At 47.0% G+C, this 26,229-nt stretch overlaps 1 protein-coding gene across 8 annotated transcripts in view; it reads left to right on the top strand.

Moving 5' to 3' along the window:
- ATE1 (arginyltransferase 1) overlaps positions 1 to 26,229 on the top strand; it is a 781,290-nt gene that overhangs the window by 483,399 nt on the left and 271,662 nt on the right. For all 8 annotated transcript variants that reach the window (XM_069611961.1, XM_069611962.1, XM_069611960.1 and 5 more), the window contains one exon: positions 17,307 to 17,406. In XM_069611961.1, the coding sequence (XP_069468062.1) occupies positions 17,307 to 17,406 (100 nt within the window). The remainder of the gene's footprint in view (positions 1 to 17,306; positions 17,407 to 26,229) is intronic.

Here is a 26,229-nt window from a genome sequence, read left to right as displayed (position 1 = left end):
TTTGCGTTGTTTGTCATTACAGCATCAAAAATCATGGCTCGGCTTGTTGCATCTCGCTGAGTTCGCCTACAACAACGCTTTGCATGTCTCCACTGGCTTCTCTCCTTTTTATTCTCTCTATGGCCAACACTCCCGGACGCTACCTTTCCCTGACCTTTCCTTGTCTCATACCCCCGCTGCCTCGGCTTGCATCAGGGATCTTACCACTGTGCATGCCCACACTCTCGCTCACCTCCGGGAGGCACAGTCTACCATGAAAGCTACTGCGGACAGGAAACGGGCTGTGGCACCTGTGTAGTCTGTTGGGGACCGAGTGTGGTTGTCTACTCATCTGAACCTACCTGGTTGTTGTAAGCGCCTTCCTCGATTTGTTGGTCCCTATAGTGTTTCCAAGGTCCTGAACCTGGTGGCTTATCGCCTTTCGGTCCCTGCCAGTTGGCGAGTGCACTCAGTGTGCCATATGTCTCTGCTCAAGCCCTGCCCTGAGCCGACCCGTATTGTTTCTCCCCCTGCTCCTGTGTCTGTCGCTGCCCCCAATGATTACGAGGTTAGCGCCATCCTGGGTTCCCGCATTTGTAAAGAACAGCTACAGTATCTGGTGGACTGGTTGGGGTACGGTCATGGGTTCCTGCTACTGACATCCATGCCCCTCGTCTTGTTGCCCAGTTCCATAGCGATTGCCTGTCTAGCCCACGGGGTTGTGGGCCATTGGGGCCGGGGGGGGCTCTGTCATGCGTCCTGATGCCCCTTCTGCACACATACCCACTCCTACTGGATCAGGACGGCAGCGGTTCGGTGCCCGTTGGCATCACTTATGGAAAGGCATCAGTTACCGTCACTCAGAACGCCTACGCCCGTTTCTGCACTGGCAACTCCCTTGGCGACTTATCACAGGCCGTATCAGGTGCCACCCCCGAACAGTTCTGCATCACATGACTCGGAAGACCCGATCACGTGTTAAAACCACGAATCACGTGACCTGGAAGACCAGAGTACGTTTTGTGACCATGAATCACGTGACACGGAAGACCTGATCACATGACGACATAGCAGCAGGATAAAAACTTTGAATACGCGCCTTTTCAGTGCTTCACAGCTGGTCAATCCGGCACTGTTTGGCGTACTCTTGAATCTAGACTCTCGGCTTTTGGATTATGGATTTGCTTAACTGTTTTTCTTCGCTTCCTCCTTGGATTGATTGCCTGCTACCCTGCACTTCTGGTATACCGACATACAGACTTCCATACCTGGACTCCTTTTGGGATACCCCTTTCGGATTTGTTGTTAACTGGTGTCTTCCTGAAAACTTTTGACCACGGAACTCACACAGACTGTTTTGGATTATCCTGTACTGTTACCACGCTTCAAGTCCTTCCCTAATTCCTGCTGCACCCGCAGCGCTCTCGCAGGTATTTCCAGTGTATGACATAACATCCAGCAACGGCAGCGACCAGCCTTCTCCACCCTACTCCTGCCGCCGCTTCCCACACACTGAGGGTGCTCCCAGAACGCTCACCACATTGTTCACCCCGAGCCCAATGCTTGGTTGATGCCCCATCCATTTCACACATAGGTAAGCTGTTTGGTGGTTCATAGCTTACTTCTCTGATTTACTCTCATTTTGTTTTGTGCTAATTACCAGCTTGCCTTTCAGAGGTTGGGGATTTCCGCCGTTCCTGGTTCCTGGCATTCCAGCACCTAATACCTGTGGCTTCAAGGATCGCACAGGGAGTTGTTTAGTATCTCTCTGTGTGGTACTTGGGGACAGAGGCTTTCATAATCTTCACGACTATCAAGTTTTGACAGAGGCACGCAGATGGCTCTTAGGAGCTCCTGGCTTAAGGCAGTGGACCCGGACACCAAGATGATTCCGTTTCCACCCTGCATCATGACACATCTCCTATGGTGGTCATCTCCCAGCAATCTGTCGGTGGGCTCTCCTTTTCAGGAGCTATGCCCACAAACGACCATAACGGACTCCTCCCTTTTGGGGTGGGGCGCAACGTTAGATCATCTTCAGGTTTTTGACCTATGGTCGCCACAGGACAGACAATTTCACATAAATTATCTGGAGCTTCTGGTGATTTTCCTGGCGCTCAAAGCTTTCAATCCGGTTATTGTGAACAAAGTGGTCCGCATCCGCACAGACAATGCAGTGTCCATGTTTTACATCAACAAGCAGGGGGCGACCAGGTCACCTCTTCTTGTAGATCTAGCCATTCAGTTTTGGGAATGGGCCATTCAGCATGGTGTTTGGCTGCTGGCAGTACCGGGCCAACTGAATGTGACTTCAGATTCTCTCAGCCGATGAGCGGTGGTCAGCTACGAGTGGAAACTGAACACCGAGATCCTCTCCGATATTTTTCAGCATTGGGCACTCCAGAAGCGGACCTCTTTGTGACGTTGTCAAACAGGAAACTTCCTCTTTATGCTTCCAGGTGTGGACTCCGAGCTTCTTCTCTGGGGATGCTCTCGAAATTCCGTGGCACAACATGAGGGCCTACGCCTTCCCGCCTCTTCCTCTGATTCACCGGGTGGTATGCAAGCTCAGGAACACGACGAATTGCACTCTCCTGTTCATAGCCCCTTGGTGGCCAGCCAGATTCTGGTTTTTGGAGCTTCAGTATCTGTCAGTGTGTCCTCCAATCAGCCTTCCGCTGATTCCCGACCTGCTTCACCAGAGCAATCAGCAGATGTGGCAATCCTTCCCACAATCATTCACCTTGGCGGCCTGGTGCCCGAGTTCAAATCCTTAGAAAGTTTCAACTTGTCCACAGATAATATGCATATTATCCAGGTGGCCAGAAATCCTTTGACAAGGTCTCAGTATAGGACCAAGTGGCTCCGGTTCTGTCACTAGTGTTTAGCTAAGCAGCTGGACCCCAGATATGCTACCATTGACACGGTCCTGTCTCTCGTTTCTCATCTGGCAACTTCAAGCATACATGTCTTGTCTTGTAGGACTTATTTGCGGCTATCGCCGCTTACCTGTCCAAGGGACACTTGCTCTTTTTCATTGACGAACCCTGTCATTAAAAGGCACTTTGCAGGTCTATTGCATCTTTATCCAACTTTGCGCAACCCACATCCTAAGTGGGAGCTGAATGTGGTCCTCACTGCCTTATGCCATATGCCTTTTGAGCCCATGGCTACGGTGGACTTGAAGTTACTTTCGTCGAAAATTGCTTTTCTTATTGCGGTGACTTCGGCAAGGCGTGTACGTGAGCTTCAGGCCTTGTCTGTAGAAAATCAATTCCTCACCTTTCATAAGGATAAGGTTGGCCACTGGACTTATCCTTCTTTCCTTCCAAAGGTAGTATCTGATTTTATTTGAACCAGTCTATTTATTTACCTGTCTTCTTTCCGGACCCGGCCTCAGATGCCGAGAGGGTACTGCAGAATTTGGGTGTCAGACAAGCTCTTAAGCTTTATTTGGACAGAACATCTAAACTTAGGAACTCTTCCCAGCTTTTATTGACCTTCAGAGACCCGAAAGGGAAGCTGGCCTCAAAAGCAACTATCTCCTGATGGATTGCTTCCTGTATACCGTTCAGGGCCTTCAGCCTCCAAAAGGAATTCATGCCCATCTTGTGCAGGGCAAGGCGACTGCCGCCTCTTTCCAGAAATGTTCTCTGGGAAACCATTGTCAGAGCTGCTACGTGGGCTTCCCCATCAGCTTTTTGTAAGCATTACTGCTTAGACCTGAGCTCCATAGCCGATGCTCGATTCGGTCAGGCTGTTCTAAAGAATCTTTCAGTAAGGGAGTGCCATCCACCCGGTTTTCCAGTGAGACGTGCTTGGTAATCTCCCAAACGTGTGGAGGAAAGGGGACGGGACGTAGGAGTATAACAAAGTTAATCACTGTAGTGAACATCTTACTCCTAGTCCCCTTTCCTCCATACGTCCGCCCGCCGTCCCCTCTAATAAGTATCCTCTATTATTGCTTAAAGGTCTCAGACCTCCAAATAGAAAAGGACCGAAGGGCGATGCGCGGGGCAGAGCTCAGGTGGATGGGGTTACGGCCACATGCGGTACCCCGCGTAAAAAGGACACATTTTACAATTTGATGCTTTTTTACAAAAGTGCTCTGGTCCGGTCCCACTGAACGGATTGTCCCAAAAAGTATGGAGGAAAGGGGACTATGGACTAGGAGTAAGATAGTCACTACGGTTAGTAACTTTGTTAATACAAAACACCACAAATACAGCAGTCTTCCTGCTCTTTTTGTGAAATCACAGCGGATTCCATCTCTTAAGTGCACACTCATGGGCATGTGGTACTTCTTCTACACTGTAAATAGCACAGGATAACCTCAACATTTTTTATTTTTTCTATAACTTCAATAAGGTACCGCCTTCCGCAACCTAAGCTAACTGAATATCCACAGGGAATAGTCTCATTATCTGTAACCTAGCTAACGCTCTGAAACGGGGAATCTTCCATAAATAACATAAAACAAACAGCAACACATCACTCCCACCCCTCAATATTTGTCAGATTAGTGGATTTATACTCCCTCTCTGCGTATCTGTTGAATCCCTTGGATGCCATCACTCCCACAATCTGCTACTCTGCCTTCTGGTCTGCTCAATGTCCCATGGGGAGCCGGTAGGAATTTCACCAAGTGGGCTCCTGGCGAACGTCTCAGTTTCCACACGTGGAAAGTTGGTCCGGTCCTCATGGGTTGCGATGCATCCCTTCAGGCACGCGTGGAATAAACGGCAACTGCACCAGGGGGGTCTTAGCGACTGTCATCTGCTACTACCTGAAATCAGGTGAGGGATTTGTTAATCTCCCTAATTACAAGCAAGAAGAACCGGGCCGATGAAACCCAGCTGCACCAAAAAACGGAAGAGTCCACCAATGTGACGTTCTCTATTGAAAGCTTTCGGTACATGGATCAAGTAAATGGACAATAAGCAATTCTCCAACACTCTCTCGTCGGTTTTGGGCTTGTTGCGATCTTTTAACCCTTTAACTGCCACGGGTTCCACCCTCTCCCGGCCCCGGTGCAAGGCCTTTTTGGGTTATTTTGGTATATTGCCATTCAATCCCTTGTAACGTTTTTGTTACATGAGATATCTTGGCCAAATTTGGCCCCTTTTTCCCACATGTATCCTAGTTTGCTGTAGGGGGGGAGGGGTGAGAGAAAATAACCAAAAAGGGAGAAAATGTGTTTTTTCAGAAAATGCTAATAAAATGATGTACCAAGAAGCCTGTGTTTTTTTTCCTTGTAAGCGCTAGGAACAAATGGTTTGCTGTGCTGAATTCGCCATTTTCTAGGCTTTCAGAAACAGGTTGAGTGGAAACCAAAAAAACATATTTTTATATGGTTACCAGCTGTTTTGTGAAAGGTAGGCAATTTTGCCATTTTTTCCAATGGTACATGCATGGGCGGAATGGAAGAGAAGGGGTAGGAAAGCTGAATGGGAGGGTAGAAAGGCATACATTTCTGTAAAGTAGACACAATTCCAGGTTTAGGAAGGGGTGATTTGCACAGGTCAGGCAACAACTATGTAGGGAAAAATTCCATAATTTGGGGAAAAATTGGGAAAATGACAGGAAAAAAAGGTATGTAGTGGACATGGTTGGCCTGGTAAGGCAATGGTTTCTGTGGATTTTGATAAAAACAGTGCTCTGCTACATTCCCCTGACTCTTCAGTTAGGAAATACAATGTTTGTAATGTTTCACAAAACGAGCAAGACCACAAGCCAAAAAACAGAGCCATGGCACACAGGTTTTTTATGCTTACGGCCTAAACAGACATTCTTAGCATGTGTAAGTAAAGAAAACTAATGTGGTGAGAAAAGGCATGCATACATTTTTTGAAGAGCACAGACTTTTCGAAGGGGTCGTGACTTGTGCAGGTTGCAAAAGTGTATAGTGCCTAAAGCAGCAACTAAATGTAGGTCACATTTGGGAAATGAAAGGGTTGTGTGACAAAAGGCAGCAGCAAATGGTCGAAAGTGTTATGAAAACCATGCAAACACAACAAATGTCCTAAGTTCTCGCATTCCCATAGGTGTCCCGACGGAAACAGTACCTCACATGTGTGGCTGCACCTACCTGGGTGCAAAGCGAAAAGGCTAAACCCACTGGTAACCCCAAGTCTTTGGGCAGAGGAGATTTTGAGGAATGTTGCTCTTGTGGACAGCCTATAGATTTGGGGTGTCGCAGCCAGCACGGAAAACAGGGAACCCCATGTATTTCCGAAAAGAACACACCTGTGGGAATCCACAGAGGTCTGACTTGCGTGAATCGCCCCAGAATGTATTTGCCACAATCCCAGGCAAAGTCCGAAATGTGGCGAAAAAAGACATTTCCCTCTGTCCACCCACCGAAACACGCCGCCAACAACAGATGTCCTACCTTCCCTGCGTTCCCAGAGGTGTCCTGACGAAAAGGGTACCTCACAAGTGTGGGTGCACCTACCTGGGCACAAAGCGAAAAAAGGCTAAACCCCTGGTAACCCCAAGTCTTTGGGCAGAGTAGATTTTGAGGAATTTTACGCTTGTCGACAACCTACAGATTTGGGCCTAGGGTGCCAAAGCCGGCAAGGAAAACGAGGAACCCCATGCATTTCCGAAAAGTAGACACCTGTGGGAATCCAGAGGTCTGACTTGCACGAATCGCCCCAGAATGTATTACCCAAAAGCCCTGGCAAAGTCCCAAATTTAGGAGAAAAAAAACAATTTTCAGACATTTCCCACCTGGAAACTACTGAAACACGCCACCAACAACACATGTCCTACCTTCCCACATTCCCACAGGAGTCTGGATGAAAACAGTACCTCACTTAGGCGGAAAAGAGAGTGTCGACCGTCCACAAGTCCAATGGCAGCCCCAGGGATCCCAGGGAGGGGCCCCCTCCATTCCCCGAGGGAAATTCTATAATGCTGCCTAGCCAGAGCTCCAAGATGGTCGGGGTGATGTCCCTGGCCTTAGGTGGTTGTCCCTCATATGGGTTGACCGTCCACAAGTTCAGCGGTGGTTTCAAGGAGCCTCGACGGGTTCCCCGTCCTTTTCCAGAGGGAGAAGGTGTAACGCAACCCAGCCAGAGCACAGGGATGGTCGGGGTGATGTCGCAGGCCTTGGGCACACGTCACCCATGTGGGTCAACCATCCCCAAGCCAAGCCTGGAGCTCTGGGTGAGCTGCGTTCTAGCTTTGTTCTCTGGGAAAGGTCCTCTGGGAAAAGTCGGGGACCCTGTTGGGGCTCCCTGGAACCGCTGCTGGGCTTGGGGATTGTCGATCCACATGAGAGACTGGGGCCCAAGGCCATGGATATCACCCCCTGACCATCCTGGAGGTCTGGCTGGGATGTGTTACAGAATTCCTCTCAGGGAAGGGATGGAGACCCTGCTGGGGTTCCCTGGGACATCCGCTGCACTTGGGGATGGTCGCCCCATATGGGAGACAGCCCACCAATGCCAGGGACATCAGCCCTGACTATCCTGGAGCTCAGGCTGGCCCACGTAACAGCTTCTCCCTCAGGGAAAGGTTGGGGACCCTGCCAGAGCTCCCTGGAACCACTGCTGGGTTTGGGGACCCCCACATGATAAACGGACGTCCAAGGCAAGGGACATCGCCTCCAACCGGAGTTGTGGCTGGGCTATGTAACAATATCGGACTCCCTGGTGGAGAAAAGCTGTAACACAGGCCAGCAAGAACTCCATGATGGTTGGAGGTGATGGCCGTGGGCATCCATTTCCCATGTGGGTTGTGGTTTTGTGGGGTTCTAATGTTTTTCTCCCTTGATGGTACTCTTCTCCCAAGATTCTGATATTTCTGGAAAGTAACGAAAACACTTGGCCAGCATTTGGAGTCCTAGGCATTGGGTAATGCAGACAGGTACCGCACATGAACAAAATGGGCCCATGGGGAAGGGGGAAGGAATTGGGGACTCCCAACTGCTACCATCCTTCTCTGAGAAAGCACTGGCCCTGGATTCCTCCCTGGTATGACTCGCACCCCAGGCTGAGAGGGGACCGACCTTGTGACAATGTGCAGCTTACATGCTCCTTTCGGGCACCAGAGGTTCCTAATGCATAACTGCTCGTAATCGGGAATTAACCACTGATTCAACCCTACATATAAGGGGTGTATTGGCCAGTTTTATTCCCTGTAGATTTGCAAATACAGGCAAAAGGCATGTAGAATCGTGCAACCCTGCTTTCACCCTCACAGCTCCACAAATATGTTTTGGCCAGTAGTGCATGTAGCACCACACGAAGAAACTACTATTTTAACTCGCCGGTTGGAAGAAGTAAACCTGTGTCTTTTAATGTGCATGAATAACTAGGTGCAGAGAAGTAAATATTAGAAAAACCTTGTAAGTTTTTCAGTTTAAAACAGATGTTTACTCTGTTATAAAATACTCCCGTTGGGGTTTGGATTTACATTTTGACTCCCCAAAAAATCATTTTACTCCCAACTTTACAAAATAGGGAGTGAAATACTTCAACTTCCAAATCTTATCTAGAGCACTGCACCCATTTTCTAATAGATCAATTGTAGGTTGATGTGCAGCATAATTATTAAGCGCGTTTCTCATTTCCTGAAACCAAAGTGCCTGATTCATTGGTTTTCTTGAGCCCTGTAAAATCCCGCCTATGAGATTAATCCAGCTTGAAGATATGTATTCCTCTTAATGCTGAAGGTTTCACATAGGCCCTGCAGGAATCCAGCTTGAAGATATGCATTCCTGTTAATGCAAAAAGTTTCACATAGACCCTGCAGGAATCCAGCTTGAAGATATGTATTCCTCTTAATGCTGAAGGTTTCACATAGACCCTGCAGGAATCCAGCTTGAAGATATGTATTCCTCTTAATGCTGAAGGTTTCACATAGACCCTGCAGGAATCCAGCTTGAAGATATGTATTCCTCTTAATGCTGAAGGTTTCACATAGACCCTGCAGGAAGCTGAACATGGGAGAGCGGCTTTGGCCACATTGGATACCTTTAGTCGGAATGTAGCAGCAGTTGATGAGTAAATCAATCACTTTGTGTGATTGGGTCAGGGTCCATGACCCTGTGAATAGGGTCGGGGGGGAAAGCGACTGGGACCCTCCACATTCTGGGGCAGAATGATCACTAGGATTTAAGCAAAAACCAGCCCCAGATACGTCAAGTGGGAGTTGGGGAATGGGGGGGTTACGATCCTAGTCCCCAAAAATCATCCATGTTAAATGTCCTTGGTACCACTCTTAATCTCCCAATGCCTTCCAATGCAGTTACTGGCCACTGTTCCTTCTTATTTATTGCAGGCCTTCATCTCCCGCAATGCATCAGCAAGCAACCAAGAAAACCCCGACTGGATCCAAAAAAAAACAATGGGGGGGGTTGGGGGCGGCGACACACAACAATACAGCAACCAAGATGACTGATGAGCCATCAACGCAACCGAACAGCATCCAGCAATGCAGACAAGCCGAGGATTCACCACAAAAAATCAACAATCAATTTCCAGACCCACAGCATGACAGAGAAGCAGTAGGGAAGGCATCTGAGACTATTGCTGAAACAGTGCTGGAAAACGGGCAGGGGCTTACAGAGTTTGTTAAAGCCTCTCACATGGATCCTGGGGAAAAGACAGGCACTAATTGGTGTCGAGTATTGCAACCACCAGCATCACAATATAAAAGGAGACCGAAGAAAAAGGCTGAGCGTGGGTTGTCAGTGGGGGTCTTTGGAAGAGGTGAAGGTGGACCGTGAGATCAGGCAGAGGGCAAACTGAGGAGCGCAGTGTGGGAGGGTTGCTGGCAGAGCATAGTACAGGTGAGGTATTACCAGTTGTGTGTAGTGTAAGAAATGAGGCTGGGAATGTAAAGAAGGCGTGAGATGGAGAAAAAGAAAGCTAGCGTGAGAGGGAGGGAGGCAGCAAGTGTTGGAAGAGAGTGAGGCTAGTAGCGAAGGGTGGAGGAGAGAGGGTATACGAGAGAGAAGTCGGGAGAGGGTGAGAATCGTGAGAGTAGCGGTTGAGCAGGGGAGCATATCCCAGGATTTGTGAAAGAGAGGCATGATGTGGGGAGGGAAGGAGTAGACGTGCACAGAGGTGGAGAGGAAGAGGTGGAGAAAGATGAGGAGTATGGAAGAGAGTATGAGTAGGGGGAATAGTAAGTTGGGGAGAAGGTAGCAACATCGGAGGATGGAGGTAAATGGTAGGTGGGACAGAGAACTCAGAGACAGAGGAGACCAGGGGGGGGAGCAGAGTAGTAAGGAAGATCGCGCAACACAATCCCCCATCCCTGTATAACTAACCATTGGTAGTGTAAGGTCAAGTTAGAATGTCCCAGAGGGAGTTAAGTTGGCGAGCCTACTTTAGGGAGCCAGCTATTAGATGGTAGGGCTTAGCATTCAGTAGCACTGACCAGGCATATGGAAGCCAGGTTAGGGAGGAGATTGCACAGAAGATGAGATGGGGGGCGGGGGTGTGGCCCTAGCACCACTCCCCAAACCCCTTTTCCAACCCGGGCGCTATATTAAAGATCCTATTTATCATTTCACTGAAACGTCTGGAAAATCCTTACTGTAAACACTTACGAGAATCAAAGGATCAAAACCTGTGTAACTTGTCTGAAGTCTCTACGAGAAGGGAAAGATGCTGTTTGGTTTTGGAAGCCATCAATCTGAAATGAAATGTAGGAGGCGTTGCTGTTCACTGCCCTTGTGATGACTTCTCGGTATTGAGCTGTACTTGGTGTCAGACATCTCCTAGCAGAGGAAACTGCTTGCTGTCCACGCTCTCCTATAGCGGTACTCTGCTGAAGCTGCCATAATCTTAGCCTCACATCACCAGCCTTCTGAAATTGTGGCATCACGTGATCCGTCCCAGTTTCTGGCTCTGCACATGCATGTTCCGATGAGGGAATCACCTCCAGAATAGCAGAGTTGCCCACTTTCCTGCAGGAACTGGTGTCACCTGTCCCACTTCTTCCATGTGTGTCACTGCCCTGGAGCACTTGGAGCCGACGAGCCATTTCCTTTTCAGCAGATGGTACTAGGAGGCAGTATTACCCTGTTCTGGGTTGGATTGTCAGTCTTGCAGCACCGCACTTGAGATTATCGGTTAAATGCCTTGGGCTGGAACTTTTGCTGCTCTTGCGCTCGAGGACCAAGTTCCAGAGGCAGCCCTCACTTTGCTGGGTTCAGGCCTGAAGAGTCGCTGCCCCAACTTGGGCACCCGCCTAGTGTGAAAGGCTGCACCCCTTAACATAAAGGCTTTGAGTCTCTAGAAGACTGTATTTGGGTTCATATAGCACACATCTAGCAAGGAAGGACAGTGCTGTACAGTTGTTTTCGGTTAACAGAGGTTGGTTGAAGGGGTTCAGCGAAATGAATCCATTAATCAACTCCCATTGCACTGGGATTCTCACACTTTGTACTCTCCTCACCCATTTCCACTCGGTCATCTCACTAGCCTGCTCCTCCTCCTTCTCTCCATTTGCACTTCTGGATGCACAACTGCTGTGCAATGCCCGTCCTTGGCAATTTCTCAAAGGATTTCATTGCCGTGCTCACTGGGAGCCGTTGGAAGGGAAGTTACAAGTTGTAGTACCATGGATATCCCACTTTCCTGCTTTTATTTTACTTTGAGATTTTGGGTGATAAATCTTATTTTAGTTCTAAGCAACATGCGCAGGATTATTTTATCATTTGGGTTTCTCTTCAAATGATACATTGTACCTGAAGACCCATCGCTACATTCTCAGAGGCCAGCCTGAGCGGTTGGCCTCGCTATCCATTAGCAAACAGTTGCGCTTAAATCCTCTGGTATGAGTTTAGTTTTAAACTTGTTTTGGTGAGCCATCAGGGAATTAAGGAATACTACCAATTACGGCACTTATTGCTTTAGGCACTGATCTTAACAGTGCCAAAACCGTCTTCTGTCTCAAATCAAAAATGCACCATCGAGTGAGAGTGTGGGCGAGAAGATCCTGAACACCCTACATTAGTTAGGGCTCCTGCTAATTGGGAAGCCGACATGAGCAGAGAAAGCGGGCGAGACTGCATAGTGTATGCAGCAGGAAGCAGCATTGTGGAAGGCAACAGAAGAAGAGGCCCAGCCATATGGGAAACGTGTTCCCAACCTGACATATGCTGCTTCGGTGAGCAGGAGGGAGGACACAGAGGACAGAGAGGTGCTACGGAGCTCTGGAGACGAGGCAGACAGACCTCTGAGGTTACGCAGATGGTGGTAGAGGAGCAAGCGGAGTACAGAAACTCATCGCAGCAGCGCAGATGCTACAACAGACCGGTGAGTTGGCCTGAGTCTCTAGAAGACTGTATTTGGGTTCATATAGCACACATCTAGCAAGGAAGGACAGTGCTGTACAGTTGTTTTCGGTTAACAGAGGTTGGTTGAAGGGGTTCAGCGAAATGAATCCATTAATCAACTCCCATTGCACTGGGATTCTCACACTTTGTACTCTCCTCACCCATTTCCACTCGGTCATCTCACTAGCCTGCTCCTCCTCCTTCTCTCCATTTGCACTTCTGGATGCACAACTGCTGTGCAATGCCCGTCCTTGGCAATTTCTCAAAGGATTTCATTGCCGTGCTCACTGGGAGCCGTTGGAAGGGAAGTTACAAGTTGTAGTACCATGGATATCCCACTTTCCTGCTTTTATTTTACTTTGAGATTTTGGGTGATAAATCTTATTTTAGTTCTAAGCAACATGCGCAGGATTATTTTATCATTTGGGTTTCTCTTCAAATGATACATTGTACCTGAAGACCCATCGCTACATTCTCAGAGGCCAGCCTGAGCGGTTGGCCTCGCTATCCATTAGCAAACAGTTGCGCTTAAATCCTCTGGTATGAGTTTAGTTTTAAACTTGTTTTGGTGAGCCATCAGGGAATTAAGGAATACTACCAATTACGGCACTTATTGCTTTAGGCACTGATCTTAACAGTGCCAAAACCGTCTTCTGTCTCAAATCAAAAATGCACCATCGAGTGAGAGTGTGGGCGAGAAGATCCTGAACACCCTACATTAGTTAGGGCTCCTGCTAATTGGGAAGCCGACATGAGCAGAGAAAGCGGGCGAGACTGCATAGTGTATGCAGCAGGAAGCAGCATTGTGGAAGGCAACAGAAGAAGAGGCCCAGCCATATGGGAAACGTGTTCCCAACCTGACATATGCTGCTTCGGTGAGCAGGAGGGAGGACACAGAGGACAGAGAGGTGCTACGGAGCTCTGGAGACGAGGCAGACAGACCTCTGAGGTTACGCAGATGGTGGTAGAGGAGCAAGCGGAGTACAGAAACTCATCGCAGCAGCGCAGATGCTACAACAGACCGGTGAGTTGGCCTGAAGTTAAAGGTGACCCTGGGCTGCTCCGAGCAGGACACTTTGCAGAAATCAATTATTTTAAAAACCGAACTAATAAAGCGCCTGTAACCCATGTTTTCTATAAAAAAGAGACACCCTTTTTTCAACCCTCCTCAAATTGGTGCCTGATGTGGATAGCCTTGAAACAAATATTGCCACCAAGACTGATTGCAGTTGTAGGAGTTTTTATCGATTTAACCAGGAAAGGGATCAATAGTAGTTAGTCCTGGCAGGCCATTATACCAGGAAAGTAGATATTTTGAAGAAATGTAGCTGTGGCAACCAGGTGTGGTGTAAAGAATGAGTTAACCATATTATCATAGTTGCTGTGCTATCCTGACAAAAGTTCTCCATTTGAAGAACAAGTGTGATATGCTAATAATTGCTTTTGCATACAACACAAGGGGAGGTTGAGGGATAATAGTATACTGCTACACCAATAGCATACCCCCAAAACAATAGGTACAACCTATAAACATTAAACAAGTACTGGTGTGCAGTTATTGAGCTCCAGGGGGGGGAACACTCCTACTTTCCAATTTGCTGAGGACAACAGAAATAGCCCACAAACCAACTGAGTGTTGTGTGTTGAACAAGTTACTAACAAAGAGAGATTCAACCAAATGTTAGTCCACACAGATGATGGAAAAATATACAATTTTATTCATAAACATCACATGCATATCAATAATCAAAAACAGAAAATAACTTAATATATAGTGCAAATTCTGTTGGTTTAACACATATTAACATGCAAAAAAGAATACAACAGGAAAAGGAAACCCTAATCAAGGGGGGTTTTGTGCTTATAACCTACAATAAATCAAGCTACTCGGTTAACCAAGGATTTCAATTGTTAACCGAAAGTGTAAAAAGAAAAATCTTAAATATCCATTCCCATTCAACCCAACATGTTTCATTCCTCACACACTTCTCATACCATAAAATAAAGGGAAATTCTTCAAGGGTGCTGATTTGCCTGTAAATAGTTAGTAATACTTCAAGTAGCACACACAAAAAACAATTCCTTTGGTTTATGAACGTATGTTTTGTGAGAAAGGCATTTGCCTTACCGAGAAGGATATTGTGGAGAACCCCAATTGCTTTGTTTTGTACAAGTGGTTGTGAAAGAGACTTTTACTTTGTCAAGCGGAAGGTTGCATTGGAAGGGTAGGATCTTTTGTGTTAAATTGAACAAGAACTTTGTTGAATCTGAAATTTTCCAAGGATACGCCTGCATTGATACAGGAGAAGGAAACCCAACGCTGGTATCAAGGAGTACTTCCAAAAATCTGGACGATTAAACTTTTCGCTGTTGAATTGAAGACAGCCATATATTCCTTGTTATTTTGTTGTATGTATTAGTGTGAGGGTCAAAGACTTTTTGGACACTAGGTCCAGGGTCGGATTGGTACCTCGACTTTTCGGCCCGTGGCCAGGCTGAAATCGTCCCTGAGGAGTGCGGCTGGTTTCTGGCCATGCCTGGGCTGGTTTGAAAAAGATTTTTTTTTCTTTTTTTCCAAAAATCCTTTAATCCTTCGTAGGTCGATAAATGAGTACCAACACAGGTTGGTTGATATTGCATGCATATTTGTTCTATAAGAAAGAGCAATAACATTATCATTTTGCCTCGGACATCTGCTTGGATTCACAGTAATTTAGTTATTTAGGAACAATGCTATTTGATGCCACTTCCTGTTTTGTCTACGAGTGAAAGGTCGTGTTTCACCGCTTCCTGGGATGTCACTTTCGGGTGGGGTCAAATGACATCACTTCCGGTGATGTCATCAGAGGTCAAGGGTTGTGAGGCGAGGGGTGGCCCACTTATTTGAGGTGAGGGGTGGGCCACTTTTTTTTGGGTGACCAGGCCTGTTTATTGTCTGCTACCACACTACTAAGCACAGATTGTCTTGGGAATCCCCGTTGAGTACTGTGGTCTCTTGCTACCTACCCGCTACCACATTCCTTAACACAGATTATTCTTTGGAATACCCACCGAGTACTGTGGTCTCCTGCTCTCCACTACCACGCTCCTAAGCACAGATTGTCTTGGGAATCACAGCAGAGTATTGTGGTTTTCTGCTACCTACCCGCTACCACAGTCCTAAGCACAGATTGTTCTTGGGAATCACCCCTCCATCCCCCCTCAAGTACTGTGGTCTCCTGCTCCTCGCTACCACACTCCTAAGCACAGATTGTCTTGGGAATCCCCACCAAGTACTGTGGTCTCCTGCTCTCCACTACCACGCTCCTAAGCACAGATTGTCTTGGGAATCCCAGCAGAGTAATGTGGTTTTCTGCTACCTACCAGCTACCACGCTCCTAAGCACAGATTGTCTTGGGAATCATAGCAGAGTAATGTGGTTTTCTGCTACCTACCCGCTACCACGCTCCTAAGCACAGATTGTCTTGGGAATCACAGCAGAGTAATGTGGTTTTCTGCTACCTACCCGCTACCACAGTCCTAAGCAGAGATTGTCTTGGGAATCACCACCAAGTACTGTGGTCTCCTGATCCCCGCTACTACACTCCTAAGCACAGATTATTTGAATCCCGGCAAGGCCTACTCAGCCTTTCATCCTGCCGAGGTCGATAAATGAGTACCAATTTCGGTTGGGTGATATTGTATGTAAATATGGGCTCTGTAAAGCGCTTTGGATTAAGGCGCTATATAAATAACACATCATTATCGTATTGTTCTTTGGAATCCCACCAAGTACTGTGGTCTTCTCAGTGCTCCAGATGAGATTTGGAAGTGGGAGTGTTTTACTCTTTCTTTTTTACATTTGGGAGTAACATTATTTTTTTAGGGAATAGAAATGTAAATCCAATTCCCATTGGGAATTTTTTCCAAGCGTGAAATAATATTTTTACTGAAAAACAAATGGTTTTTGTAATAATTATTTCTTTGCATTTAGATATTTATGCATGTTAAAAGATGTAGGTTTCCTTCTTCCGATCAGGGAGTTATAATAGTAGTTTCATCCAGTGGTATGACGCGCACTGCTTGCACAAACATAACCATGGAGCTGTGTGGGTGAAAGCAGGGGCACATGGTTCTATTTGCCTGTTTCCTAATTTTTGTTGGGAGTATGTTTACTGTCGTTTTTATTTATTTTTTGGGACTATTTGCATATTTATAGGGAGTGAAAGTGGCCAATACACTCCATCTATAGGACTGGTTCTCCTGCTCCCGGCTACCACACTCCTAAGCACGGATTGTTCTTTGGAATCCCCACCAAGTACTGTGGTCTCCTGCTCCCCATTGCCACCTCTCCTAGAATGGCTACTAAGCATTGCCTCCGGCTCCCTACTCTCACTTCTCCTAAGCACACGTTGTTTTCTTGAATCCTCACCAAGCACAGGGACGTCCTGCTGTTCCCTTGATGACTACTCCACCCACAGTGCTCACTTGATGGCACAACAATCTCTTGTTCTGCACTCTTTATGCTGTGTGCCCCATAGGTGGGAAAAGACTCCCACCCTTTCTTCTGGCCGCTGCAAAAGGCAGCGTGTCATGTTTTACATGTCTCTAGAAGGTCTTCCCTTTATGCAGATTGATGACTTGCTTTGTTGCATGATGGTGGTGCAGGGCTGCAGACAGTGTCGCTTGCCTACAACTTGGGTTTTGGGTTGCTTGCTGGTGGACCGGTTGACTGTCCTCTTTACCAATTGCTGTTTTTCATACTTTCTGCATCTCTAGATCTTGTTCTTTGCCCTCTGTCTACTCCCTTGTCTCCCTCGCCTCTGTCCATCTCTCGGCTCCTTTTTCCCTCCCCTTTTTGTTTCCCCTCTTTGTGTTGCTCTTTAACCCACATCATCTTTCTCTTGTTGGTGGGAAAACAGTTGCCACCTCTATCACCCACCACGTTGAGTGAGCCTGCCCACCCACCTCTCCTTTTGTTAATGCCCTGCGCCTTGCTGGAGCTTTGTGATTTTTTTTCTTATATGTCTTCTGCTTCTTCTCTCTCCAGGGAGATTGCTTTCACGAGACAGCTGCACGAGACGGCACCTGCCCTCCGCTTCTACTACATGGGTTTCTTCATCCACGCCTGCCCCAAGATGAGGTACAAGGTAAGGCCGAGGAGGGACACCTCTCACACATACTGTGCCCCGTGGGCCCTGTGGCATAGAAACACTGGGGCACAGTGAGCCAAGGGGGCTGTGCTACGACAAGTCTTGGGCTCTTAGTCGCTGTATGTTTTTACAAAAATAATTGATCTCTAACCAATGTTTTCTGAGTTAGCTGCACCTCTGGCTCCGCCTTTTAGTTGTCAGAGTTTACGCAATCTTTTTCTGTACTGCAAGTAATTGATTATTTGAAGTCATTACTGCATAGAGCTCTTCTCGTATGGTTCAGCACCACCTGCCCCTTGCCTCTGCCGTTCATTTGTCACCAAGTGTCTGAGCCACTCTTTCTTTGATTTGTTTGTAATAGCCAATGTGCTAGGCTTTTGGAATGTTAGAATCACAATGTAATGTTAAGTTATTTGGAATTTGTACTACACCCTGCTGCTTTTTGCTTGACCTCTAGGCTCTCTGGCAGACCTGGAAGAGAGGCGATGGGGTTGGTTAGTTAGGAGCAAAAGGAAAAGGCGAGACAGCGGCACTTTGTGCTAATGGTGCAGAAGAACCACAAGTTTTGTGCATTACAATTTTCTAGGTCTCATGTGTTGGCATTGACACCTCTGTACAATTGCTGTTTTCAGCATAGGTGTATGTTGGTCAGGGGCTGCATGTTTCAGTTGGTGTCGCAAAAGAGTTTGGAGTCTCGGGAGATGGCCTTTTAAAAGCAGTGTGTATGGGGTTAGTTTGAGTTTAGGTGGTCACTAAAGTAGAGAAATCAAAGGCTAGTTGAAGGGGTCAGTGGTTAGTCCTGCAGCTTTTCCTCATCGGGTACAAGTGCATGACCCCACCGTTGGTTGCAGTGTGGTGAGAAGTATTGAGCTTTTTATGGTTGTTTCAGGCTGATGTCCTGTGTTGCATTTTTGATAATGAAGAGGAAGGGGGATGTGTTACTAGAGTTTTAGCGAGGTCTAGAGGGGTTTTGTGTTCTAGACCTTGGTATCTTTCTCCAAGTGCCATGAGATGGTTTGGAAACAAGCAGTCAGTAGCTGCTGGCTCAGCGTTCCCTTAGGGAGTGTCTTTGTGTGTGATTTGTATTGAAATGCAAGGTTTTACTCCATTCCAAGTGGTCCTGCAGTTTGCAGATTTCCCTTGGTAGTGTGTTCCAAAGTTTGGCTACCATAAATGGAGAAGGTTGTGCCTCTTTGTCTTAGCCAAGTCATATGGTTATTATTAGCGCATCATTTCTGATCTTAGATCTTTGGCTTGTTTGTAATGTGAGATTCTGCTTTGGGTGAATTCGGCTCCTTGGCCTTGGCGCGCTCTGTGGGTCATCAGAGGGACTTGTGTGGATTCTTTCTTTGGCTGGCAGCCAGTGGAGTGTTCGAAGAGCTGGTGGTATGTTTCCTCCTGTTGAGTCTGAGCAGGATTCTAGCTGCTCTATTTTGGATCCATTGTTTTTTGTGAGGTTATCCTGTATACCTATATGAAGGCTGTTGCCATAATCGATTTTTGGGAGAACCAGAGAAATGACTGCCATGTCCTTTGTGGGAAAGTTGAATGAGGCATAATCCATCTGTGTGTAGATGCAGAAGCACTGCTTGATTGTTTCGTCTTGGGGGTTCTAACATGTGGCTGTTATCCATTGGTATGTCAAGGTTTTATAATCATTTTAGATGTTCTAGGACAGTTCCCCATTTTCAGAGGCCTTGGAGAGATGTTGCAGCTTGAGGTGAAAATTGTCTTTATTTCTGTTTTGTCTGGGTTGAGTTTTAGGTTGTTGGCTGTCATCTATTTTCTTACACACATTTGACTTCATTGTCATTGCATGGTTGTAACACGTGAGGCCATATGTTTGTGACCTCCATCAGTGTGGCCCTATAGATGTTGAAAGGGAGCAGTAAGACGCTAGATCCTAGAGGGACTCCACAGTTTAGTTGGTGGGAAGCCAGGTGATTTCTGTTCTCTGTTAGCATGCAATTCCTCTTTTTCTCTGCTTTGATGCCCCACTCTACTAGGCTTTTGGAGTGTTGGAACTGCATGTCCCAACATGCAATTAGTCTTTGGCATCCCTTTGTGCTTCTTGTCTCAGTTTTCACTCAGCCCTACAGTTTTTGTTCACAGATTTTTCATTGTTCTTGCTACCACCCTCCATTAACCCCTTCAGTGTAGGATGTGCTCAAGGTTTGGCTTCGCTTCTTCACTCCCAGCCTTGTTGGTCAGCTTGTGTCTGATTCTCCACTTCTCGAACTTCACCGTCTCTGAAGTCTCTTGTGGGCTGGACCACCTCGTCCGTCTGTTTTCAATCAGCAGCTCGACCGCATAGTCGACTCTGCACTTTAGTTATGTTGGTTACTCTCTGCATCTCCACTCTAGTTCGTTCCCTCCACCGTGTACTTCCGCCATTCTGCTGCAGGACTCTGTGCTGCATGTCTTCCTACTTGCTACCTCTCTGTCACAAGTGCCACCCCTCTTTGAATGGATTGTGTCCTCTCGCGTATTCCTCATCTTAGATATATATCCTTACCCTCAGCTTTGCTGCTTCGGAATTTTTTTCTCTCTCCACCACTGGGCGCTCCACTCGAGGCAGCGACGTTGATGTCCCTCGGTGGCATCTGTCGAGTGTCGACATCATCCGTAGTATAATTGCCTCGAGCGTGCCCGTTGGCCTCAGTTTCGTTTTTACGTTAGCTTCGCTTCGAAATAAAACGGCGCTTCAGTCATATGCGACTATGTTGTCTTCCTCAAGCCCATCTACTCCGAAAACGGGGTTTAAGAAATGTCTGAGGTGCGGAACAAAAATGTCGCCGACCGATCCTCCAGTAACTGCCTCGGGTCCGCACACCGGATCGACGACTGCAGTTCGTGCCAATCCATGACCCATAAGGCCTTGAAGGAAAGACGAGGTAAACTGGTGGTGGGGAAGGAATCCTCAGTTTTCTTTGAGAGGGAAGAAAGACTCGGCTGAGTCTTCGGCGAAACGCCATTAAAAATCAAGATCGAGGAGTAGATAAAGTCCTCTTATTCTTCGTCCAAAAAGGCGAAGAAGAGACGACACGAATCTCCCTCTTCTTCTTCCTCGACTTCGGAGAAAGTTATTACTTGTCCAACTAAACATGACTCCCCTAGAAAGAGTGAAGCATTTAGAAAGTCGGTGATGAAAATTTTTGAGAACATGGCCCAGACCCCCTCAAAAATGTCTGTTGAAGGTCATGCCTCTACTCACAAAAGAAGTGACAGAGGAAGGTCTAAAACTAGAAAAGCCGACAAGAAATTGTCGAGGGTGTCTTCTAGGGACTCTTCCCGGACACCTAAAAAGACAGACCTTAAGAAAAAGACTTAAGACGTCGATACGTCATTAAAGACCTCGACAAAAACATCTTCGAAGCCTCTGTCGAAGGCTGTTGAGTATAAAGGGTCGACGACCCAGCAGAAAAAAGTCACGTCGAGTGTTTTATCGACGACCTCGAAGACTTCTTCGACAGCATTTGTAGTGCCTTCGAAAACATCGAAGGATACCTCGACAACATCGAAGGTAACGGCCACGATTTCAACGCCATCGACGATTCTCTCGACGTCGACACCAACAGGGTTGAAACATGTTCCTGAGAAGGTATTTCACCCTGAAAGCAGACATGACTGCTTCCAAACTATTGTCAGCTGCATATAGAGACATGTCCTCAGGAAATGAAGAGGATGAAGAAGAAGATGAACCTGAGGTTTCATCAGCAGGGGTAAAATATGGTACAAGAGATGTTCCAGAGGAATTAATCAATCCTCAATCAAAAATGCAGGATTTGTATGAATGTTTACAGTCTTCAAGTGGACTAGATACATCCCCTGAATATGAATTTGAAAGACCAGATCCAGCAGAACATGCTGATTTGAGTTACAGAAAACTCATAAATAAAATAAGCGTTTATGGGATGGGGTAGGAATTCACCTGTATATCAGGATGATGATATGACAGATATTTTGTCAGGAGGACCTCATCCAGACCCCATACTTCCCTTTCATGTTGCCCTGCAAAGGAGAGTTAATGCTGCTTGGGAAAGACTGGAATCTATTCCAGCAGTGACTAAAAAAATATGTTTCAAAATACAGACCTTGTAACTCTGACACAGAGTATTTTAGTAAACATCCTTCTCCTGAGAGCCTGGTAGTTCAGGCAGCCACATCAACAAAAAATGCTGCATACCCCACAATTCCCCCTGATAGGGATGACAACAAAAATAGATACATGGTCGAAAAAGGTCTTTACATCAGGGAGCATGGCTCTAAAGTTCACTAATTTATCTTGTACACTGGCTAGGTTCACTTATACTCTGTGGGACTGCATGTCAACACATCCCAGAAGGTGAGGAACGTGATGGTTTCCTAGCCATAATTAAGGATGGTAAGGAGGCTTCAGGAGAATGCCTTCAAGCAGGATTGGACACTGCTGACAGTATCAGCAGGTCCATGGCGTCTAGAGCAGTGCTACGCAGATCTGCGTGGCTAAGGAAGTCAGGTTTCGCACCAGATGTTCAATCTAGACTTCTTAATATGCCATTTGATGGCTCAAGGTTGTTTGGCAGCAAGGCGGATGGTTTGGAGAAGCTGCAGACCTCCAAGGCAGTGGCAAAGTCACTTAGTGCCGGAATAAGAGAATCTCAACAACGCCCCTACACAGGCTCATCTTCCTGGAGGGGTTGTCCCTTTCGTTTTTACTCCTCATTTGGGAGAGGAAGGGGACAGGCCAATCAAATAGGGCAAAGAAAATTTCCTCGAGGGCGACAAAGAGATGCTAGATCTGCCCCAGCAATGGCATCTGTCCCTTCAGCTCTGCTGGAGCTGACGCAAAACCACTCTGAGGTTTTGACTCAAGACCCCAGTGGGAGGCAGGATCTCGCAGCATCTGAAAGAATGGGGAGGCATTACTTCAGATGCTTGGGCACTGGAAACAGTATCCCAAGGTTACTGCCTTCCCTTTCTAAAGAAACCTCATAGTCACCCACTGGAATACAACCCTACCAAAAATCCAGATCCGCTCCTGTTGCAGTAAGTTTTAACCCTGCTACAGAAAGGGGCAATAGAACATGTACCTGTAGCGGAAAGGAACAAGGGTTGGTATTCTCCATATTTCCTCATTCCAAAGAAGGACGGAGGACTGAGACCCATCTTGGACTTGATAAACTTGAACAAGTTCCTCAGGAAGGACAAGTTCAAGATGGTCACTCTTTCTCAGATCCTTCAGGCTCTCCAACTTCAAGACTGGTTGGTATCATTGGACCTTCAGGATGCTTACTTTCATGTGCCAATACATCTCAAGCACAGAAAGTACCTGAGGTTCGCGATTTGCAACTCTCACTTTCGAGTTCTGCCATTCGGGTTGATCTCCGCGCCAAGAGTTTTCACCAAGTTGATGGCGGTAGTGGCAGCGAGTCCCAGAAGAGGGGGGATTCACATCTACCCCTATTTGGACGATTGGATGATCAGGGCACGTTCTCCAGAACAAGCCCAGGAGCATCTATCCAAGACTTGCCACTTCCTTCACAAACTAGGTTTTTCTCTGAATTTAAAAAAGTCAAACATGATACCATCACAGAAGCTCCAGTTTATAGGAGCAGTCTTGGATACTTGTTCGGGCAAAGCCTCGCCTCCCGAAGAGAGAGCTCACTACATTCTGCAGGTGGTGACAAAATTCCAGAATGCCCAGTATCTACCGGCCTTCGATTTTCTCAGGTTGCTCGGTCTCATGGCATCCTGCATTTTTCTGGTGCGGGAAGCCAGATTGAGGATGAGATCCCTTCAGTGGGCCCTCAGGACTCAATGGTCCCAATTTTCAGGGGAGATGACAGATCTTTTACAAGGTCCAACCAGGGTGGCACAGGATCTACAATGGTGGGCTTGCAAGAAACATATCCTTAAGGGAGAATCTTTTTGGCAGCAATGGCCGGAGATAACAGTAGTAACGGCCGCCTCACTTACGGGGTGGGGAGCTCACACCATCGAACTGACAATCAGCGGTCGTTTCCCTCCATCGGAGTCCAAACTACACATCAATCTATTAGAGCTGAGGGCGATCAGACTAGCTCTGAATGCCTTCCTGCCCTCGGTATGGGGAAAGAATGTCCTGATAATGACGGACAACACAGTGGCCATGTACTACCTCAACAAGAGAGGAGGAGTAGGGTCACTACCAGGCAATGCAGCTCTGGTTCTGGGCAATACAAGAAGGGATCTCTCTATCTGCCATTCACCTAGTAGGAGAGCAAAACGCAGCGGCAGACGCTCTGAGCAGGCAGAGAACAGTCTCCCACGAGTGGGAACTAGCTCGGGAAGTCCTTCAAGAGATCTTCACCCTTTGGGGAACCCCTGAGGTGGATCTGTTTGCGACCATTGTCAACAGGAAGTGCGAACTGTACTGCTCAAGGGAATTTCCCCCGAGAGGAGCTCTAGGAGACGCATTCGTAGTGGAGTGGGAGTTTCCCCTTCTGTATGCGTTCCCTCCAGTCCCTGTGATCCCCCAGGTAATCAGGAGGTTGGAAAAGTTCAGGAAAACCATTATCCTAATTGCCCCAGATTGGGCCAGGAGAACGTGGTACCCAGACCTTCTCGACATGTCCATATGCCCTCCAATACGTTTTCCAAAAAGAGAGGATCTTCTCTCGCAAGAGGGAGGTCACATTCTCCATCCAGAGGTCAACATACTCAACCTTCACGCATGGCTTCTGAGAGGTTGAGATACAAGGATTGGGACCTTCCGGATGATGATATGGAGGTGTTGCTTTCGGACAGAAGGCCAGCAACAAAATCTTTGTACCGGTGTCGTTGGAACAAATTCAGTAACTGGTGCAGGGATAAGAATGTGGATCCCTTTGAGTGTGACATTCCAATGGTATTTTTTCCTGTTACATTTAGCTAATCTGAGGCTCCAGGTTAAGACAATAAAAGGATACATAGCAGCGTTTTCTATCTTCAAGCGCTCGTCAGAAGAAAGATCTTATTTTAAGATACCTTTTAATAATACAATTTCTAAAAGGATTAAAAAATGTTTTTTCCACCAATACCTTTTCAAGTTCCTGTGTGGGATTTAAATTTGGTACTAACATTTTTGACATGTGCACCCTTTGAGCCTTTACATTCTTGCCCGTTAAGGTTTCTTACGTTAAAGACTATTCTTCTAATTGCATTGACATCAGCCCGCAGAGTAAGTGAGTTGCAGGCACTTTCGAGTGGTGGTACTCGCACCATTTTTCATAAAGATAAAGTTGTCCTTCGAGTTAAACCCTCTTTTCTGCCAAAGATAGTTTCATACTTTCATCTGTCACAGTAAATAATTCTACCTACGTTCTACACTCCTACTCTCACAAGTAAGGAAGAGGAAAGACTACATAGGCTAGATCCCAGAAGGGCTCTTAGCTTTTACATCTCAAGATTGTCAAAAATACGTCAGTGTGACCAGTTATTTGTAGGATACACTGACCGTAAATTGGGACTAGCTAAACTAAACGTTGTCAAGATGGATAATCTTAGCCATAACAGAATGTTATAGGCTAGCTGGAAAAGATCCCCCTGAAGGCTTAAGAGCCCATTCAACTAGGGGCATAGAAACTTCAACGGCACTTAAGAGGGGTGTCCCTGTACAAGACATTTGTGCAGCAGCCACATGTCATCCATGCATACTTTTATTAAACATTATGCTTTAGACTCAACTACTTCTCAAGGAAGTCTATTTGCCAAATCTGTACTACATACGGTACATGACTAAAAGGCATCTGTACTCTCGCCTCCAATAAAAAACTGCTTTGGGAGTCTATCTAAGATGAGGAATACGTGGGAGGACACAATCCATTCGAAGAACAAGTTACTTACCAACTGTAACGTTCTTTCGATTGGATATTTCGAAGGAATTGTGTCCTCCGACGTATTCCTTATCTATGATATTTGTATCTCCAGCTTGCTGGCCTCGGAAACATTTTTTCCCAGTAGAGGGCGCTGTGCGTCGACGTCCGTCGAGTAGGTGCTCCTCGACGGCCACCGTATCGACGCCGACGTCATCATGCCTATAAATGGCCACGCGCAGCGTCCGTTGCTCAGTTCTGTTTTTCCGCGCTTCGTGTGCCTCGGAATACCGTTGCTCAGTTCATCAGTCGATATATATTCATATTTCCTCGAGAAAACCGACTCGTACTCGATGGCTTCCTCCTCCGACCTGACGACTCCTCGGTCCGGTTTCAAAAAATGCCGAGACTGTGGGAAGAAAATGTCGTTGACGGATCCTCACAGGATCTGTTTGTGGTGTCTGGGAATCAAACACCAGTGTTCGGAGTGTGAGGAATGCCTATCCATGACGGCGAAAGCCTTGAAGGAGCGTAAGGGGAAGCTCGAGAGAGGTAAGTCAATTTTAACTTCCTCGAAAGTTTCCACGGTAGAGTCGAGACATTCGTCTCCTCACCGTCGAAAGCATTCTCGGTCTAGGTCTCGAAGTGGCTCCCACCATTCGTTGAGTTTTAGACACTCGAAAAAAAGACGAAGACGATCCCCTTTATCGTCGTCTTCTAGTTCCCCTGAAAGAGTAAATTGCCCCACTAAGCACAGCTCTCAGGCTGAGTGGGAGGAATTCAGAAAAAAGATGCTAAGCGTCTTCGAGAAAGCGGCCTCGTCCCCCTCGAAGTCAGCTGAGGGTGATACCCCGGGTGAAAAGCCCAAAAAATCTAAACGCCGCAAGTCGAAGCACCCGGCGAAAGAGTCGACCCGAAAGCGCCATGAGCCATCGGGAAGTAAAGCATCTTCGAAGCCATCGTCGAAAGCCCCTTCGAAGCATAGATCAGCGCCATCGACGCCGTT

This window comes from Ambystoma mexicanum, chromosome 8 (genome assembly GCF_040938575.1).
Source record: "Ambystoma mexicanum isolate Mex_15411 chromosome 8, UKY_AmexF1_1, whole genome shotgun sequence".
In the NCBI taxonomy this organism is placed as follows: Eukaryota; Metazoa; Chordata; class Amphibia; order Caudata; family Ambystomatidae; genus Ambystoma; species Ambystoma mexicanum.
This window is presented reverse-complemented; position numbering and strand designations above follow the sequence as displayed.